At 35.6% G+C, this 20,166-nt stretch overlaps 1 protein-coding gene across 1 annotated transcript; it reads right to left on the reverse strand.

The window, feature by feature from the left end:
* Positions 1-830: 830 nt before the first annotated feature.
* LOC139853914 (uncharacterized) lies at positions 831-17,040 on the reverse strand. The gene is made up of 7 exons (XM_071843253.1): positions 17,008-17,040; positions 16,451-16,570; positions 16,081-16,369; positions 15,640-16,027; positions 4,262-4,392; positions 3,705-4,168; positions 831-1,019 (listed from the first exon to the last, which is right to left on the reverse strand). Exons 1-7 carry the CDS (start codon positions 17,038-17,040, stop codon positions 831-833), a joined length of 1,614 nt encoding a protein of 537 aa, XP_071699354.1.
* Positions 17,041-20,166: the final 3,126 nt, after the last annotated feature.

Genomic DNA, 20,166 nt, shown 5'->3' on the forward strand with positions numbered 1-20,166 from the left:
CGGGCGTGTTGACGCATTGTTGGGTGGGGGTGGGGTGCTTGATGGCGTGCTGGTAAACTGCTGGCTAATGGGTGGCGTGTTGCTGGGCAGCAGTGGGGTATTTTTAATTTCTTTTTCATTATTCTTTCATTTTTATTGATTTTAATTTATTTTGTTTAATTACTTTACATTATTATTTTGTAAATTATATAAAATTTTTTTTAATAAAATACACTAAAATTAAAATTAAAATAATACGATTACATTTAATAAAAAAGTCCTAAATTACTTTATTTAAAATTCCTAAAAATGAAAATACATTAATTTAAAAACAATTACATAATATAGTGTTTAATTTTTTCCATCGATCGAGTCCTGACTCACGTAACCTAATTCAAGGCTACTCGAATCGGAGTGCGCCCGATTAGTCGGGGATTGGCCCATGTTTACAAGATACAACTCAGATCGACAAGGCCGTGTCTTGGTTCGCTCTTTTTGCGCCTCCCATTGCTTATCCGTAAACAAAAACATCAACACTTGATGCTCTTCGTCGAAATACACAATTTGCGTAAATACGTATGGTGCTTCTTTTTGGAGGAACTTTTCAACTTTGACCAATTAGAAACATCAGAAACGTCGACATCTTCAAAAGGTTTTTTTCCCCGTCAACATATGACTTCCAGTCATACCCAATTCTAACCTCGTAATGTGCATCAATAGAAACTTTGTTCGAATTCATGGTTTGTGTTTGATAAAATGTATGTGTTTTTAAAATGTATATGGATGGTTTGTGTTTGATAAAATGTATATGTGTACATATATAGGCAAAATATTCACATATTCGTTGCAAATTAATTCCATATATCCGTTGAAGATGAATATGGGCTTGCCACGTACACGAAATTGTTCAAAAACGCCACCAGCTTTCGTGTGCCAACATCCAGCACGCTACCCCCTCCAACCCCAGCATGCCGCTTTAGCTGCGTGCTAATGGCGTGTTGGGTGCACTTGGGCTCCAGCACGGGTGCGTTAGTGATGGCCTAATAATAGTAATTAATACTAATACTACCACTAATAATAATAATAATAATGAAAATAATATAGTTGGCTTATAAAAAATTGATGACATATATATTCAATCTTAGTGAATTAATTTAGCATTAATTATTATTTTTTCTCATCTCTATTTTTCTCATCTTACCATTTTTAATAGCTCCAACTATTTTACTAAACACTTAAATACATCTAAAAAGCTCCAGTTACCAGCTATTAGTTACCAACTTCCACCTTAATAGATATGCACATTAATATTACTATTTATTAATTAATTAATTACTCGTATTTATTATTAATTAATTATTATTATTTAATGAATTATTAATTAATACAACAACAACAATGTCCAATCCCACGAGTGTAGGGTATGGGGGAGGTGGAGTGTAGACAATCATTCCTCGAACCCTAGAGTAGAAGAAATTCACTACTCTACCTGCGGGTATAGAACTTGTGACTAGATAAGATCGTCACTCCCTCTACTTGAGAGCCAAGAGATTGCTTCCTAAAGGACCTCCGGCCAGGAATGCTCCTCAAAACAAAAAAGTGCGGGCATACGTACATGTAATAGTTATGTGCGCCTAGAAATATGCAACCATAAAAAATAGCCATAAAAGAAAACACATATAGCAGTAATGCACACCAGTATGACAGATAGCATGGATAATATAATGCGCAGAAATATGTAAATCCAAGTAGACATGCAAACAATCCAAATACACACACACACACACATACACACACTCACACCCACACACACTCACACCCACCCGCATATATATATATATATATATATATATATATATATATATATATACACTCTCACACACACATAAGCATGTATAAATACGTATACCTAAACACGTATACATATATGGACATTCATAGGTATATATACCTAAGTACATATACAGGCATGCATTTATACACTTAGATACATACATACATATACAGATACAAACATATACACGGGAGCCTATATATAACCTAAATAAATACACATAGATACAGAGGCATATACACATATACAACCTGTACATACGACGTAAAAATATATGCAGGCAAAAACAGATACCATGTAGAGGGATATATATATATATATATATATATATATATATATATATATATATATATATATATATATATATATATATATATATATATATATATATATATATATATATATATATAGTGAAGCTATATAATATATATTTATAATTATATAAGTGATGGTAAAATAAAAATATACGACACTTTGAAAAAAAAGGTTGTAGCACCTATATTTTAGTTCTAATATGCCTAAAAAATAAAAGAAACTTACTCAATTATACTAATTCTACTCCTCCACATGCTCCTATCGGAAGTCATGTCCTCCGACAGTAGAAGCTCCTTCATGTCAAGCTTCAATCTATCCTTCAACCTACGTCTGGGTCTACCCCTTCTCCTTAAGTCCCCAACAACGAGGGTCTCGACTCTCCTAATCGCGGCTAAAAGTGGGCGCCTCATAACATGCCCAAACCATCTAGGTCGTCCTTCCCTCAGCTTGTTAGTTATGATCCCAACTTCCAAGTTCTCCCTAAAAACTCCATTTGGTATCATATCTAGCATGGTCTTACCATACATCCACCTAAGCATCCTCATTCCTGCCACCTCCATCCTCCTCTCTTGGGCTTTCGTCATTGGCCAACTCTCTGAGCCGTACAACATGGCTGGTCTGATTGCAACCTTGAAGAATTTTCCTTTCAATTTAAGGGGTACCTTCTTATCGCACACACCCCTTTCGTTACCCTCCACTTCAACCATCCTACCTGTATACGATGTGTCACATCCTCATCTATCCTCCCCGTTTTGTGAATCATCGAGCCTAGATATCTAAAGGACTCTTGTGGAGGTAAAATCTGATCCCCAATTCAGACATGACTATATCCTCTAGTTCCTCTTTGCTCGTCTTGAAATTGCATCTAAGGTACTCCGATTTAGTCTGCTAATCCGTAGGCCATTTGATTCTAGGGCGATCCTCCATTGCTATAGCCTTCTGTTAAGCTCATCCTGGGAATCCGAAACTAATACAATATCGTCGGCAAATATTAGGCACCACGGGATGTTATCTTGTATCCTTTAAGTTAGTTCGTCTAGGATTAAAGCAAAAAGATATGGGCTAAGGGCCGATCCCTGATGTAAACCTACCTACCAGGAAAAAGTATGTGTTTCCTACCATCGTACGTACACGAGTCTTTGCCCCTCGTACATATCTCTGATAGTTCTTATATATCTACTTGGGACACCCCTAACATTAAGAGTCTTCCAAATCAACTCGCGCGGGACACAGTCATAAGCCTTTTCTAAGTCTAAGAACTCCATGTGTAGGTTCTTTTGTTTTTCCCTATACTTCTCTATAAGGCTTCTAAGAATGTGAATCGCCTCCATCGACGAGCGTCCTGGCATGAAACCGAATTGGTTCTCTGAAACCTTTGTCTCGCGTTGGAGCCTCGTCTCAATCACTCTCTCCCAAAACTTCATAGTATGACTAAGTAACTTTATGCCTCTGTAATTACTACATATTTGCACATCTCCCTTGTTCTTCTAAATGGGAATAACCTCACCGAGTCTCCATTTCATAGGCATCTTTGCGCTTCTAAACGTCGTTTGAAAATGTTTGTCAACCATCTAACCCCATCGCCTCCTAGGCACCTCCACGCCTCAATCGGAATTTGGTCTGGTCCTACTGCCTTGTTTCTCCCCATCTTTCGTAGGGCTGATCTAACTTTCTCCTGGTTAATCCTCGTGCAGAAACAGTTGTTTTGATATTCACGAACCTCGTAGAGTTCCACTTTCCGCTCCGTTCTTTCCTTACCGAAAATGGATGAAAAATTCTCTTCCCATCTTTTCCTAATACGGTCTTCTCTTACTATACTTTGGCCTGCTTCATCCTTGATATATTTGACGTTAACTAAGTCCCTGCCTCTTCGCTCCCTAGTTTTAGCTATTCTATATATGTCATTGGCTCCCTCTTTAGAATCTAGTTTCCTATATAAATCTTCATAAGCTTTGTCTTTTGCAATTGCTACGGCCTTCTTTGCTTCTCTTTTAGCTTCTTTATATCTTTCTTCTACCCTAGTTCTCTCAGCAGGTGTCCCTTCCCCAAAAGTAATGAGCTCCCAAAACCTCGTCTACTTTAACGCGACTTTCGTTTGGACATCGTCACTAAGCCACCACGATTCTCTACTACTCTTATGGGCTCTCGATGTCCCTAATGCCACCCCTAAACCTTCTTTTGCCACCTCTCTGATAGTGGACACCATGCAGTTCCATATCTGGTCTACGTCAGTAGGGGCTACGTTATCCCCTTCTACGCTTAATCTATCGGCAACAGTGTGTCATAACCCGACCTTAACCATAAGGACGAATACAATAACATATGATTTCATCGCGAGATATTGACATCTATATGCGACATTTTTCAAAAACTGCATTCGTTTTTACAATACAAACCATAGCTTTTATTACAAATACAAGGTTTAAACAACTTAATAATGATTATCGTTTAGCGATAATCTTAGACTTACAAACTTTACATGTGATAATAACAATACGACCTCCAACATATTTTACATTACAAATCCTCCGATATGCAGTTTTATTTTTGACACAAATATGCATACTCAAGATCTTGCTTAAATTTAACATGTTGCAGCGGAAGCTTTTAGTTATCACCTGAGAATAAACATGCTTAAAACGTCAACATAAAGTTGGTGAGATATAGGTTTAATGCCGGCAGCGTTATAAATATAGACCACAAGATTTCATATATAAACGTTTTAATAAAAATATTCTAAGTTGTTGAGCACTTGATAACCATACTTAACATTTAATCAACGTCGCATATTCCCTTTATTATGAAATCTTACTACACCGTACCAAGTGTAGTCACCGAAACGAAGTACTGTGCAACCGTTGAATACTGGTCGTCCAGTCCGGTTGGGGTTGTCAAGCCCGATAGATCTATCAACAGGATTCGCGTTTACAATACCTCATGTAAATAATAGTTACCAAGTTACAGGGAAGTATGCCAGTGGTATAACTCAACGTAGAATATATATTTTTAATCACTTGTGTCCATAACGTAAATCATAAAATGTATATATTCTCATCCCGAAATATTTAGAGTTTAAAAGTGGGACTATATACTCACGTTTTGCCTTGAAGGTAATAAACACGACTTGGTCTCCGATTGATATCACAAACCTAACCATATATATAATATATCAACATATTTTCTTTTCAAGTAATCGTTACATATATATATATATATATATATATATATATATATATATATATATATATATATATATATATATACTTTTAATATTTTCTTAGTCCGTAGTTAGCAGTCCGATGTTAGTGGTCCACAATTAGTTGCTCAATAAAATAAATAAAGACCCCATCGTATTCGTATTGATCATAATTAATCTTGACCCATGGTACCATGTTGTCAAATGACGTTTTGCGTACATAAAGTACCGTGTTGTCAAATGACGTGTTGCGTACAATCATGAGGTCTTATGATTAATCTTCTCGTGTTGTTTACGGGTGGTCCTGAAATATATAAAATCAAATCATAAGTAAATATATATGAAATATCATATTAATTAGAAATATATGATTAATTTAATTTTTCTCCAAATATTTTCGTAGCTAAACTAGCTTCGCATACCCGATCTTGTTTTAGTCGTAGTTTCTTCATTACAACTCCGTTTTTGTTGGTTCAACTTGCCACTTCCTTGGATTGAGTCAAATTTTAAGAATATGAACCGAAAATACCTTAGGTTGTATTCGAAATTACAGGTTATAGGTCAAACTTTGGTGAAACTTATGAAAGTGATCATTTTCCATCATAAAAACAACATTTAATGATCATTTTTCTAAAAATACTTACACTTTGAGTTAAACCATGAAATTTTTATGTGTTAACATATTCATAAGTAATATAATTTTTCCAGAATATGAACTTCCAATTCAAAGCTTAAGATGGTTTTTAATTATCCAACCCAAAACAGCCCCCAGTTGCACTCCGACGACGTAGATTCAGTTTTTAAGGTGTTCTTTGTAAAACCAAGTTATATCTTGTTAAGTTAGCATATCATTATGATATATTACAGGTCTTGAAGTATTTTAAAAGTCAAGTTAGAAGGATCTATTTAGTTTGCGAATAAGTTTGAAATCATTCAAACTATGTTCTTGTTGTTAAAATTTTATACCACAAAATAAGATAGCTATATGAATATGAATTGAATAAGATTATGAATAAGGTTACTACCTCAAGTTACTTAGACAAAGTTACTGTAAGAGATGAGAAAAATCTTAGAATCAAAAGAGTGGTGGAGTTGGATTGAAAGGTTGGAAGTAAACTTGTTTACTTGGAAGGATTTTTGAAGTGTTCTTGAATGGATTTTCTTATGATGATTAAGGGTTGTTTTTGAAGCTAGATCTTCATGATTATTTGCTGAGATTGTGAAGAACACTTAAGGTTCCTAAGAGTGTGTTTTTGGTTAGAGAAAATGTGTAGTAAAAATAAAAATGGAATGGAGTATAAATGGTAGTGAAAAGATGTATAAATTTGTAATATTGTGCAAAAGTCTTGTAATATGCCAAATTGATTAATTATGCATGCTAAGATCCAAAATTGGCTGACTCATGGCTGCTAATAAAGTGATTGTGATGTGTATATATCAATAGTAAATACGTATAGAAGCTGGGTATGATACGGGTACATATACCCTAGATATACGTATAAAAATCTTGAGAAAACGGAACGAGGATTCAAATATAGCTATCTTTTGTAAATATACTTATATTGTTTTATGTATATAAATCCTTTAAAAGTGATAAAATACATATCTATACGATACATGTATAAGCATTATAAGTTTTAAGTATTTAAGTCGCAGAACGTCACATATAGTTATCCTTTTGAAAACTTAAGTTAGTAGTCTCAAAATATACTTATAACTCATTGTTATTAGTACACAATGAGATGTTAAAACATTCTTAGATCATGTTAAATATATAAAAATACATATATATACACAAACGTATAATTATCGTATGTTATATAGTTCGTGATATCATCGGTCAAATTGGACGGTCAAACGTTGTGTAAAACTCTTTTCAAAAACATAAGTCTCAACAATTTAGATTGCTTATCATGTTGGTAAGGTTTAATTTATGTAAATATTAATCTTATAAGTGTAAAATGATCGAAAAAATCCGGGTTGTTACAGTACCTACCCGTTAAATAAATTTCGTCCCGAAATTTTAAAGTTGTACCTATTTTGCGTTCTCGGGAAACAAATATGGGTACTTTTGTTTCATCTGATCCTCTCATTCCCAAGTAAACTCGGGACCTCTTCGAGCATTCCAACGAACCTTAACGATTGGTATGTTGCTCTGCTTGAGCCGTTTAACTTCACGGTCCATGATTTCGACTGGTTCTTCTATGAATTGTAGTTTCTCATCGACTTGGATTTCTTCAAGAGGAATGGTGAGATCTTCCTTTGCAAGACAATTCTTGAGGTTTGAGACGTGAAATGAATTATGTACTCCGGCTAGTTGTTGTGGTAACTCGAGTCGATAGGCTACCGGTCCGATGCGTTCGATGATCTTGAACGGGCCTACATACCTTGGGTTCAGTTTACCCCTTTTTCCAAAACGTATTACACCTTTCCAAGGTGACACCTTTAGCATAACCATGTCACCGATCTGAAACTCTAATGGTTTCCTTCGGACATCCGCGTAGCTCTTTTGGCGACTACGGGCTGTTTTCAATCTCTCCTTGATTTGTACTATCTTCTCAGTCGTTTCGTGTATGATCTCGGGACTAGTTAATTGTTGATCTCCTACTTCATTCCAACAGATAGGGGATCTACACTTCCTTCCATACAGTGCTTCAAATGGTGCAGCTTTAATGATCGCATGATAACTGTTATTATACGAGAATTCTGCTAATGGTAGATACTTATCCCATCCGTTTCCAAAATCAATCACACATGCCCTGAGCATGTCTTCAAGAGTCTGAATTGTTCTTTCACTCTACCCGTCAGTTTGTGGATGATATGCGGTGCTCATATCCAAACGAGTTCCCAGGGCCTCCTGTAGTGATTGCCAAAACTTTGATGTAAATCTACTATCACGATCGGATATAATGGAAATAGGTATTCCATTCTTTGAAAAAATTTCCTTTATGTATAATCGTAATAGTTTCTCCATTCTATCTGTTTCCTTTATAGGCAAGAAATGTGCAGATTTGGTGAGACGATCAACTATTACCCAAATGGTGTCATAACCACAGGCAGTCTTAGGTAACTTTGTGATGAAATCCATGGTAATACCATTCCATTTCCATTCTGGGATTTTTGGTTGTTGAAGTAACCCTGACGGCTTCTGGTGTTCTGCTTTGACTTTGGAACAAGTTAAACATTCCCCAACATATGTTGCAACATCTGTCTTTAAATTAGGCCACCAATAATGCGTCTTAAGATCTTGATACATCTTTCCAACTCCAGGATGTATCGAGTATCTTGTCTTATGTGCCTCGTTCAATATCAACTTCCTTAATCTACCCAACTTTGGTACCCAAATACGGTTTGCAAAATATCGAATTCCGTCTTCCCGTATAACGAGTTGTTTCCCATACTTCTTCATTATTTCATTTCCTATGTTTTCTTTAGTAAGAGCTTCTCGTTGAGCCTCTTTGATTTGTGAGTTGAGATTCATGCGAATTTTTATGTTCATCGCTCGTACTCGAATTGGTTCCCGTTCCTTTATGCTTAGAGCGTCGGCCACTACATTCGATTTCCCGGGATGATAGCGAATCTCACAATCATAGTCGTTTATCAGCTCGACCCACCTACGTTGCCTCATGTTCAGCTGTTTCTGATCAAAAATATGTTGAAGGCTTTTATGATCAGTAAACACAGTGCATTTAACCTCATATAAATAGTGTCTCCATATCTTCAATGCAAACACTACTGCTCCCAATTCTAAATCATGCGTCGTATAATTCCGCTCGTGAATCTTCAATTGTCGAGATGCGTATGCTATAACTTTCTTCCGTTGCATAAGGACGCAACCAAAACCTTGTCGCGAAGCGTCACAATATATCTCAAAATCATCGTTCCCTTCAGGTAACGATAAAATAGGTGATGTAGTGAACTTCTTCTTCAGTAATTGAAATGCACTTTCCTGCTCAGAAGTCCATTCGTACTTCTTCCCTTTTTGCGTTAACGCTATTAATGGTTTAGTTATTCGGGAAAAATCTTGAATAAACCTTCTATAATAACCAGCTAAACCCAAAACTTGGCGTATCTGCGTTGGTGTCTTAGGAGTCTCCCATTTTTCAATGGCCTCAATTTTAGCTGGATCAACCTGAATTCCTTTGCTACTAACAACGTGGCCAAGAAATTGCACTTCTTTCAACCAAAATGCACACTTAGAAAATTTGGCGTATAACTGTTCTTTTCTTAACAATTCTAATACCAACCTTAAATGCTGCTCATGCTCTTGCTCACTCTTGGAATAGATAAGAATATCGTCAATGAAAACGATAACAAACTTATCTAAATACGGACTACAAACTCAATTCATGAGGTCCATGAATACAGCTGGCGCATTAGTCAACCCAAACGGCATAACCAAAAATTCGTAATGACCATAACGTGTCTGAAAAGCAGTTTTCGGAATATCTTCTTCTTTGACACGTAATTGATGATAGCCCGATCTTAAATCGATTTTCGAGTACACACATGATCCTTGCAGTTGATCAAATAAGTCGTCAATTCTCGGTAGTGGATACCGATTCTTGATAGTTAACTTATTTAATTCACGATAATCTATACACATCCTAAAAGATCCATCTTTCTTCTTGACAAATAAAATCGGAGCTCCCCACGGTGAAGTACTTGGTCGTATGAATCCACGGTCCAGTAATTCTTTTAACTGACTCTGAAGTTCTTTTAACTCAGATGGTGCAAGTCTATATGGAGCACGAGCCACTACTGCAGCTCCTGGTACTAGATCTATTTGAAATTCTACAGATCTAAATGGAGGTAATCCCGGCAACTCTTCCGGAAAGACTTCAGGAAAATCTCTTGCCACAGGCACGCCATTGATGCTCTTCACTTTTTCCTTCATTTCGACTTTATTAACATGTGCTAAGATAGCATAACACTCTTTCTTCAAGCACTTTTGAGCTTTCAAACAACTAATGAGTTTTAGCTTTGAGTTACCCTTCTCTCTATAAATCATTACTGGCGTTTTATCCTTACGAGGAATGCGAATTGCCTTCTTGGCACACACAACTTCAGCTCCTATTTTGGATATCCAGTCCATGCCGACTATTGCATCAAAACTTCCTAATTCTACGGGTATCAAATCAATCTTAAATATTTCTCCAGCTAAATTTATTTTACAATCACGGCAAATTTTATCGGCTTTAATTAGTTTACCATTAGCTAACTCAATCATGTACTTAGCATCTAGAGGTAATGATGAACAATTCAATTTAGCGTAAAAGTCTCTACTCACGTAACTTCTATCGGCACCAGTATCAAATATAATAGATGCGGATAAGTTATTAATGGTAAACGTACCCGTAACAAGCTCCGGGTCTTCACACGCCTCTCTAGCATTAATAACAAATGCTCTTCCACGAGCAGATCCATTATTCTTCTCTGGATTCGGACACTGGCTCTTATAATGACCCTGTTTCCCACACCCATAACAGGTAACAGTGGCCAAGGCAGTTCTATTTGCATTAGTGGCAGGAGTCTTGGTGCCATTTGTATTTGTAACAGGAATCCGACAATCTTCAGCAAGATGACCCCTTCGATTACAATTTTCGCACACCACATTACAATAACCAGAGTGATGTTTGTGGCATCTGTTACATAAAGGATTTCGTCCTTTGTAACCTGAGTTCGAACCGCTACCCGCACCTTGCGTGGTTTCTTGTTTCTTGTTGGATTGTTGATGATTACCTTCCCACTTTATTTTGTTTCCCGATGTCTTGACATCTGTGTTCTTATCCAGAATAATCTGGTCCATCAACTCGTTCGCCATGGTGATGGCTTCGTGAATAGTCTTGGGTTTCGATGCTGTAACATTTGCTTTGACATTTTTAGGCAAACCATCTTTGTACAGTTCTATCTTCAGTTCTTCGGTTGGTACCAGTTCGGGACATAGCAAAGCTAATTCCATGAATCACTGATTGTAGTTGGTGAGTTCAGTACCAACAACTTTCAGGCTTCGTAATTCAGCTTCCAACTTCCTAACCTCGTTCCTTGGACAATACTCATTGATTAGCATTGTTTTGAATTCTTTCCAGGGAGTATCATAAGCTACATCTCCTCCTACGGCCTTCACATAGTTTTTCCACCATGTGAGTGCACTATCTTGTAAGGTGAACGATGCATACTTGGTCATGTCCTTCTCAATACAACCACTGATTTTAAACACAGACTCAATCTTTTCGATCCACCGGGTTAAACCGACTGGTCCTTCTGTTCCACTGAATGATGAGGGCTTGCAACCTTGAAAAGTTTTGTAAGTACATCCCACACGAGGATTTGGGTTAACTGCAGCACCTCTCGCAGCCTCGACCCATAACATTCTGTCGTCCACTCGCTGATTGATGAGTTCCTCGATTTCTTGTTCCGTCATTCGGTTCAATCGCGCCATAATCTTCAATAAGAATGAAAAAAAAATAATTATTCACATGGAATATTATAGATGTAGTATGTATTTACAGTACATCGTAGCTTATTAATAATATGAACCCGTTATTATTATAAAAGCCTTTTCTTCTTATTAGCGTTTTATAATTATATCTAGGGTAGTACCTACCCGTTAAAGTTCATACTTAATAGCTTAGTACAGAAATCAATTACTATCACCCAAATAATACTCAACCATGGAAAATTATTGCATTTCACACTTCACTATTTTACATATGCTTATCTTACATCAAACATTAAGCAAACCAGACTAGTAATATTATACAAAACGTTATATGATCCCATGGTTTAAAACAACAGCGCATCATTTAACCCAAAACGTTTGTGTTCAAAGAAATCGCTTATAGGTTATCTTGACTGTCTCCCTGCATTTTGGCGGAGGGGCTGAAGAACTGGATGACGGGATAGAACTAATAGGAATAGCGGGAATAGGGGTGGAAGTGTCTGGTGGAGTTGGTGCCACAACATCCTCACTAAACTTGGGATTTGGATTTTCCAATTCAGTAGCCTTTCGTTTCTTTCCTCTTTCAAACTTGTCTTTCGTAATTTCCTGTATTTCTTCCTCCTCAGGATCACTTTCCGGTTCCTCTTCAATTGATTCATCCGAAAATTTTGAGTCTTCCCCAAAGGTATCGTCTTCATCATCGGACAGGTTAATGACTGGAACACCATCTGAAGATTCTGGTTCGAAGTCGCTGAATGTGATAACAAGTTCTAAGCCAGACATCTATCACATAACAACTAGCACGTTAGTACCACATAATATTTACATATTAATTTTTTTTTTACCCAATAAGGATAAGCAATAGTTTTCGAAATCAAACACGGTCAAAGTCCAGACTCACTAATGCATCCTAACAAACTCGATAAGACACACTAATGCAAATTTTCTGGTTCTCTAAGACCAACGCTCTGATACCACATGTCATAACCCGACCTTAACCATAAGGACGAATACAATAACATATGATTTCATCGTGAGGTATTGACCTCTATATGCGACATTTTTCAAAAACTGCATTCGTTTTTACAATACAAACCATAGCTTTTATTACAAATACAAGGTTTAAACAACTTAATAATGATTATCGTTTAGCGATAATCTTAGACTTACAAACTTTACATGTGATAATAACAATACGACCTCCAACATATTTTACATTACAAATCCTCCGATATGCAGTTTTATTTTTGACACAAATATGCATACTCAAGATCTTGCTTAAATTCAACATGTTGCAGCGGAAGCTTTTAGTTATCACCTGAGAATAAACATGCTTAAAACGTCAACATAAAGTTGGTGAGATATAGGTTTAATGCCGGCAGCGTTATAAATATAGACCACAAGATTTCATATATAAACGTTTTAATAAAAATATTCTAAGTTGTTGAGCACTTGATAACCATACTTAACATTTAATCAACGTCGCATATTCTCTTTATTATGAAATCTTACTACACCGTACTAAGTGTAGTCACCGAAACGAAGTACTGTGCAACCGTTGAATACTGGTCGTCCAGTCCGGTTGGGGTTGTCAGGCCCGATAGATCTATCAACAGGATTCTCGTTTACAATACCTCATGTAAATAATAGTTACCAAGTTACAGGGAAGTATGCCAGTGGTACAACTCAACGTAGAATATATATTTTTAATCACTTGTGTCCATAACGTAAATCATAAAATGCATGTATTCTCATCCCGAAATATTTAGAGTTTAAAAGTGGGACTATATACTCACGTTTTGCCTTGAAGGTAATAAACACGACTTGGTCTCCGATTGATATCACAAACCTAACCATATATATAATATATCAACATATTTTCTTTTCAAGTAATCGTTACATATATATATATATATATATATATATATATATATATATATATATATATATATACTTTTAATATTTTCTTAGTCCGTAGTTAGCAGTCCGATGTTAGTGGTCCACAATTAGTTGCTCAATAAAATAGATAAAGACCCCATCGTATTCGTATTGATCAGAATTAATCTTGACCCATGGTACCATGTTGTCAAATGACGTGTTGCGTACATAAAGTACCGTGTTGTCAAATGACGTGTTGCGTACAATCATGAGGTCTTATGATTAATCTTCTCGTGTTGTTTACGGGTGGTCCTGAAATATATAAAATCAAATCATAAGTAAATATACATGAAATATCATATTAATTAGAAATATATGATTAATTTAATTTTTCTCCAAATATTTTCGTAGCTAAACTAGCTTCGCATACCCGATCTTGTTTTAGTCGTAGTTTCTTCATTACAACTCCGTTTTTGTTGGTTCAACTTGCCACTTCATTGGATCGAGTCAAATTTTAAGAATATGAACTAAAAATACCTTAGGTTGTATTCGAAATCACAGGTTATAGGTCAAACTTTGGTGAAACTTATGAAAGTGATCATTTTCCATCATAAAAACAACATTTAATGATCATTTTTCTAAAAATACTTACACTTTGAGTTAAACCATGAAATTTTTATGTGTTAACATATTCATAAGAAATATCATTTTTCCAGAATATGAACTTCCAATTCAAAGCTTAAGATGGTTTTTAATTATCCAACCCAAAACAGCCCCCGGTTGCACTCCGACGACGTAGATTCAGTTTTTAAGGTGTTCTTTGTAAAACCAAGTTATATCTTGTTAAGTTAGCATATCATTATGATATATTACAGGTCTTGAAGTATTTTAAAAGTCAAGTTAGAAGGATCTATTTAGTTTGCGAACAAGTTTGAAATCATTCAAACTATGTTCTTGTTGTTAAAATTTTATACCACAAAATAAGATAGCTATATGAATATGAATTGAATAAGATTATGAATAAGGTTACTACCTCAAGTTACTTAGACAAAGTTACTGTAAGATATGAGAAAAATCCTAGAATCAAAAGAGTGGTGGAGTTGGATTGAAAGGTTGGAAGTAAACTTGTTTACTTGGAAGGATTTTTGAAGTGTTCTTGAATGGATTTTCTTATGATGATTAAGGGTTGTTTTTGAAGCTATATCTTCATGGTCATTTGCTGAGATTGTGAAGAACACTTAAGGTTCCTAAGAGTGTATTTTTAGTTAGAGAAAATGTGTAGTAAAAATGAAAATGGAATGGAGTATAAATGGTAGTGAAAAGATGTATAAATTTGTAATATTGTGCGAAAGTCTTGTAATATGCCAAATTGATTAATTATGCATGCTAAGATCCAAAATTGGCTGACTCATGGCTGCTAATAAAGTGATTGTGATGTGTATATACCAATAGTAAATACGTATAGAAGCTGGGTATGATACGGGTACATATACCCTAGATATACGTATAAAAATCTTGAGAAAACGGAACGAGGATTCAAATATAGCTATCTTTTGTAAATATACTTATATTGTTTTATGTATATAAATCCTTTAAAAGTGATAAAATACATATCTATACGATACATGTATAAGCATTATAAGTTTTAAGTATTTAAGTCGAAGAACGTCACATATAGTTATCGTTTTGAAAACTTAAGTTAGTAGTCTCAAAATATACTTATAACTCATTGTTATTAGTACACAATGAGATGTTAAAACATTCTTAGATCATGTTAAATATATAAAAATACATATATATACACAAACGTATAATTATCGTATGTTATATAGTTCGTGATATCATCGGTCAAATTGGACGGTCAAACGTTGTGTAAAACTCTTTTCAAAAACATAAGTCTCAACAATTTAGATTGCTTATCATGTTGGTAAGGTTTAATTTATGTAAATATTAATCTTATAAGTGTAAAACGATCGGAAAAATCCGGGTCGTTACACAGTGGCTCTAAAAGTCTCTGTCTTCGCTCCATGTAGTTTCTTCCAAAGGTTTCTTTGTTGCACAACTCTGGCCCTCCTGCCAACTCTTCCCTGGGTGACTAGGTCCATGACCAACAATCTATGCTGGGAGGAGCACGTAAAGGCTGGAAGGACCTTACAGTCCCTACATGTCCTAAGTTCCCCTTTACGAAGGAGCAAAAAGTCAATCTGGGTGCGACGACCCCCGCTATGAAAAGTGGCTAACTGAGCATCCCTATTCTTGAATAAAGAGTTTGCTATAACCAACTCATGGGCAATGGCAAACCCAAGAATTGAACACCCTTCTTCGTTTCTAGGACCAAACCCAAAGCCCCCATGGGCTCCTTCGTAACCTTTGGCCTCCGCTCCTATGTGTCCGTTCAGATCACCCCCTATAATCAGTCTATGATCCACAGGACACCCCTCACTACCTCATCTAACAATTCCCAAAAACTCTTCTTTTTCGCATCACTTAAACCCGCATGAGGTGCGTATGCGCTAATGACCGTGAAAGTCTCCTCCTTAATAATTAGACTAACCGGCATAATCCTATCGCTAAACCTACCCACGTCAACAACGTTATCCTTATGTAGATTTCCCAAAAAGATACCTACTCCATTCCGTGCTATCCTAGAACCCGAGTACCACAACCTATAGTCCTTAATATCTACCGCCCCCTTCACCCTTCCATCTAGTCTCTTGAACACACCCTATGTCCACATTACTCTTAAGAAGGGTATCAACTAGCTCAATCCTCTTGCCCTCAAGGTTCCTATATTCCAACTACCCACTCTAATCCTACCAAGGGTGGCTACCCCACTAACGCCTCTAACCCCTCTAAGCCTACCCACCCCAAAACTAGGAGGACATGACCTCAAGTGACCATAGGTATGCGTAAGATCTATATTAACCTATACCAAAAAGATGACCCAAGTGCAGGCTAAAATAAGAAAAATATGACAATGTTAAAAAAGTATTTATTGTTACTTATAATATTAAAAACTTAGAATAAATAAATATAGATGTATGCTATAGATAATATAGATTTTAAAGGAAAATCAAGTATAAAAGTGATATCAATATCAATATAATTATAAATATATGAATATATAATAGTATAGACATGAATACAGTGATATATATATAAATATATATATAAATAATTCACTGTATTCATATAAATATATGAATACAGTGAATTATTAATTAATACTCCGTATATATAGTTAAATAAACTTTATATATATGTAAAGATTTTTATCCGTTAACAGTAGTGAACGAGTCATGAATAATTCTACTCATTGAGGGTAAGTTCTAATTTTGAATCCGTGGTTATCGTTTAAACAACCTGCAACCTGCAAGTATACTTTTTACCCCTCATACTTATATTTTATTACATATTATTTAATTATACTTATAGCTGTGACCATTTGCATATAATTCTTATTTTTTTCTGTTGTGTTAGCTTTTATGATAAGTTATTTTTAAACTGCGGGTTATTAGCATCCGCGAGTTATGAGTATGGTTGTAAAATGCTAACCCGCTAACAATACACTAGTCGCGCTGGGTAAAGAAAAAAATAATGTTGGCGGGTCATTGATATAAGAGATTATGTATGTTGCCCGTGGGTGCCATCCACATACACACTTAATAACAACTTATAATATGTTCTTATAAAGCACACTTGATACATGTCAAGATTATCAAAGTCGTCATTAAAGACTGCTTTAATATACTTACGACATTATGCCGTAATATTTGGCAGTCTCGTCCGGCTTTCTCTATTTCACGAAGATGCCATGAGCATTTTATCATTTTAGTTGAAATTCAAATTATTTTCATGATTTAATTTATTATAATAATAATTCAGTTACATGACTCCAAAATATCGTTCAATTTCAATTCCGTGTGTAATTTCATTCATATACTTATCTTTAAATAGTTCAAATTAATATTAAGTTAGTAACTCGTGTTGAAAATCTGCGACAATGAAGATTATAAACTAGTTAATACTATATAAAAATATACTCCGTAATAAGTTAAAATCATGTTTATTAATGAGTTAACTATAGTTATTTTAATGTGGCTTGTAAATTGAAGATCGAATAGACATAAACGTCAACACAATAAGACTACTCGTAGCGGTGATGGGCGTGAGTTGGTGGAGTGAGTTGCTTTTTGCACTTTTTTGATGAGTAGGATGAGTGGGTTTTTTGTGTGGAGTATTGGTGGTGTGGTTTTTGGTGTGAATTAGTAGTGTTGTGATGATGTGTTAAAATATAATTGGTAAAGTAGTTAAAAAGGGATAAAAGTTATATTTTTAAAATAATATAAAATCATTAAATATATTACAACGCTAGTTGCTTGATCCGTTAAATTCCCACTGCCGCCCCAATTTAACCCCCAACTGCCGCCCCGCTACGGCCTGCTGGGGCGTGGGTTTGCTGCCAACTAGGAACCCATGGGCTTGGGTTTTTACCGATACAAGTCGTCTAAATCTAGACTTATCTTACGCTGATGTTGCATGCTTTCACATTCTTATCCGTTTTCCGTACGTAACAAAAGCAACTGGTCATGTGGGCATGTGGCATGTTGCAACTTACGGAGTACTATAATTTTCGTTTAGTTTTATATATTACTCTCAGTATATCACTTATAGCTATAGGGTGTGTTCGGCTGATATTTTTTTAATGTTTATTAAAGTTTATATAAGTTTGAACTTGTTATCATTAAAAGTTATACAAAAGATAAGTTTTGTTAGTTAGTAGTAAAAAACAGAGCTTATAAAAATTGTAATTTCTTAAAAATTAAGCTTCTCGTGTCTAGGTTATTAAAAAAAATATGAATTGTAAATTGACTAAAAAACTATTAATTAAATTATTATACATATTATGATTGTTATTATTTTACTCAATTTATAAATATATATGCTTCAAATAAATTCTGCTACTTTACTTTACCAAATATTTATAGCCACTTTATTGGGGTGCTCTACATCATCTCTCCCTTTTCAGTTTTTGGGTTTCCCTATTGGTCAAAACATGAATCGTACAGTCGGTTGGAATCCTATTATTGATAAAGTTAAAAAAAGACTTGCCTCTTGGAAAGTTAATCTTCTTTCGTTCGGTGGCAGACTGACTCTTGTTAAGTCGGTTTTGGGTTCGCTTGGGACTTACTTCATGTCTTTGTTCAAAGCTCCTACAAACGTGATCAATAAGCTTGAGTCTCTTCGCGCTTCCTTCTTTTGGGGTGGTAATGATCAAGCTCGTAAGATTCACTGGGTCAAGTGGGATATAATTCTAAACCCGGTTGACAAAGGTGGCCTCTCGGTTTCAAGTTTAAAATCTTTGAATCTTGCCCTTATATATAAATGGCGATGGCGGCTTATTACAAACAAAAACTCGTGTTGGGCTAAGGTTATTTTTGCCATTCACGGTCCTTCTTGGGGTGGTGATCTTCCCTGCTCTTCATCTTCGACTGGGGTGTGGACCAATATTCACAAATGCATCTCTTCTCTTCATGAAAACCACATCATCCCTGCTGATCGGCTTTCTTTGAACTTAGGTAATGGTCATCTTGCAAACTTCTGGCATGACCCTTGGCTTCAAAATTCTCATCTTGCTGAACGTTTCCCTCGCTTGTATGCAATCGCTTTGGATCACACAGCTACTGTTGCACAAAAATTTTTAAACGGTGCTTGGTGTTGGTCTTGGCGCAGGCCCATCAGGGGCGGTTCAGAAGAATGCCAACTGGTCGACCTGCTCAATGCCCTCGGGGATGTGTCTTTATCTGATTCAGGTGACAGTTGGAATTGGGTTAACTCTTCATCTAACTCTTACTCGGTTTCTCAGGCTCGTATCTTGATTGCTTCTTCAAATTATGTTCCATATTCGGTAGGCTCTCGTTGGTGCTCTAATATTCCGATTAAGGTCAATATTTTTATTTGGAGACTTAATCTTAACAGGTTGCCTACCTTATCTAACTTGGAATCCCGGAATATCTTAGTTGACAGAGATTGTTGTGCTCTTTGTGATGTTTCTGAAGAAGATCGGGATCACCTCTTCATTCGTTGTGATACAAGCTATCAAATTTGGTGTAGAATTGGTGTTTGGCTAGGAATCTCTTTCCCTATATTGGATTCGGTTGAGGACCTTTGGAATTGGATCGACTCCTACCCCGCAAACGACAAAAAAAAAAAAATTAATTCTACAATCTATTGCTTCTTCGACTCTTTGGAACATTTGGCGGCTCAGGAACGGAATCATCTTCAAAGACCATAACACTAGGAAATCTTACGTTTTTGATTATATTGTTCTTTCGTCTTTTAATTGGATTTTTTCGAGATACCGCAAGTCCTCTCTTAATTGGACTTCGTGGTTACTCTCGCCTTTAAACTCTTTGTAATGTTTTTTCTAGCTTCTCGCTAGTGTTTTTTATATATTGCCGTTCCAAAAAAAAAAATATTTATAGGTTCCGCCTTAAAAAATAACCTACCAACTCTAACTAT

Source organism: Rutidosis leptorrhynchoides, chromosome 6 (assembly GCF_046630445.1).
Source record: "Rutidosis leptorrhynchoides isolate AG116_Rl617_1_P2 chromosome 6, CSIRO_AGI_Rlap_v1, whole genome shotgun sequence".
Taxonomy (NCBI): domain Eukaryota; kingdom Viridiplantae; phylum Streptophyta; class Magnoliopsida; order Asterales; family Asteraceae; genus Rutidosis; species Rutidosis leptorrhynchoides.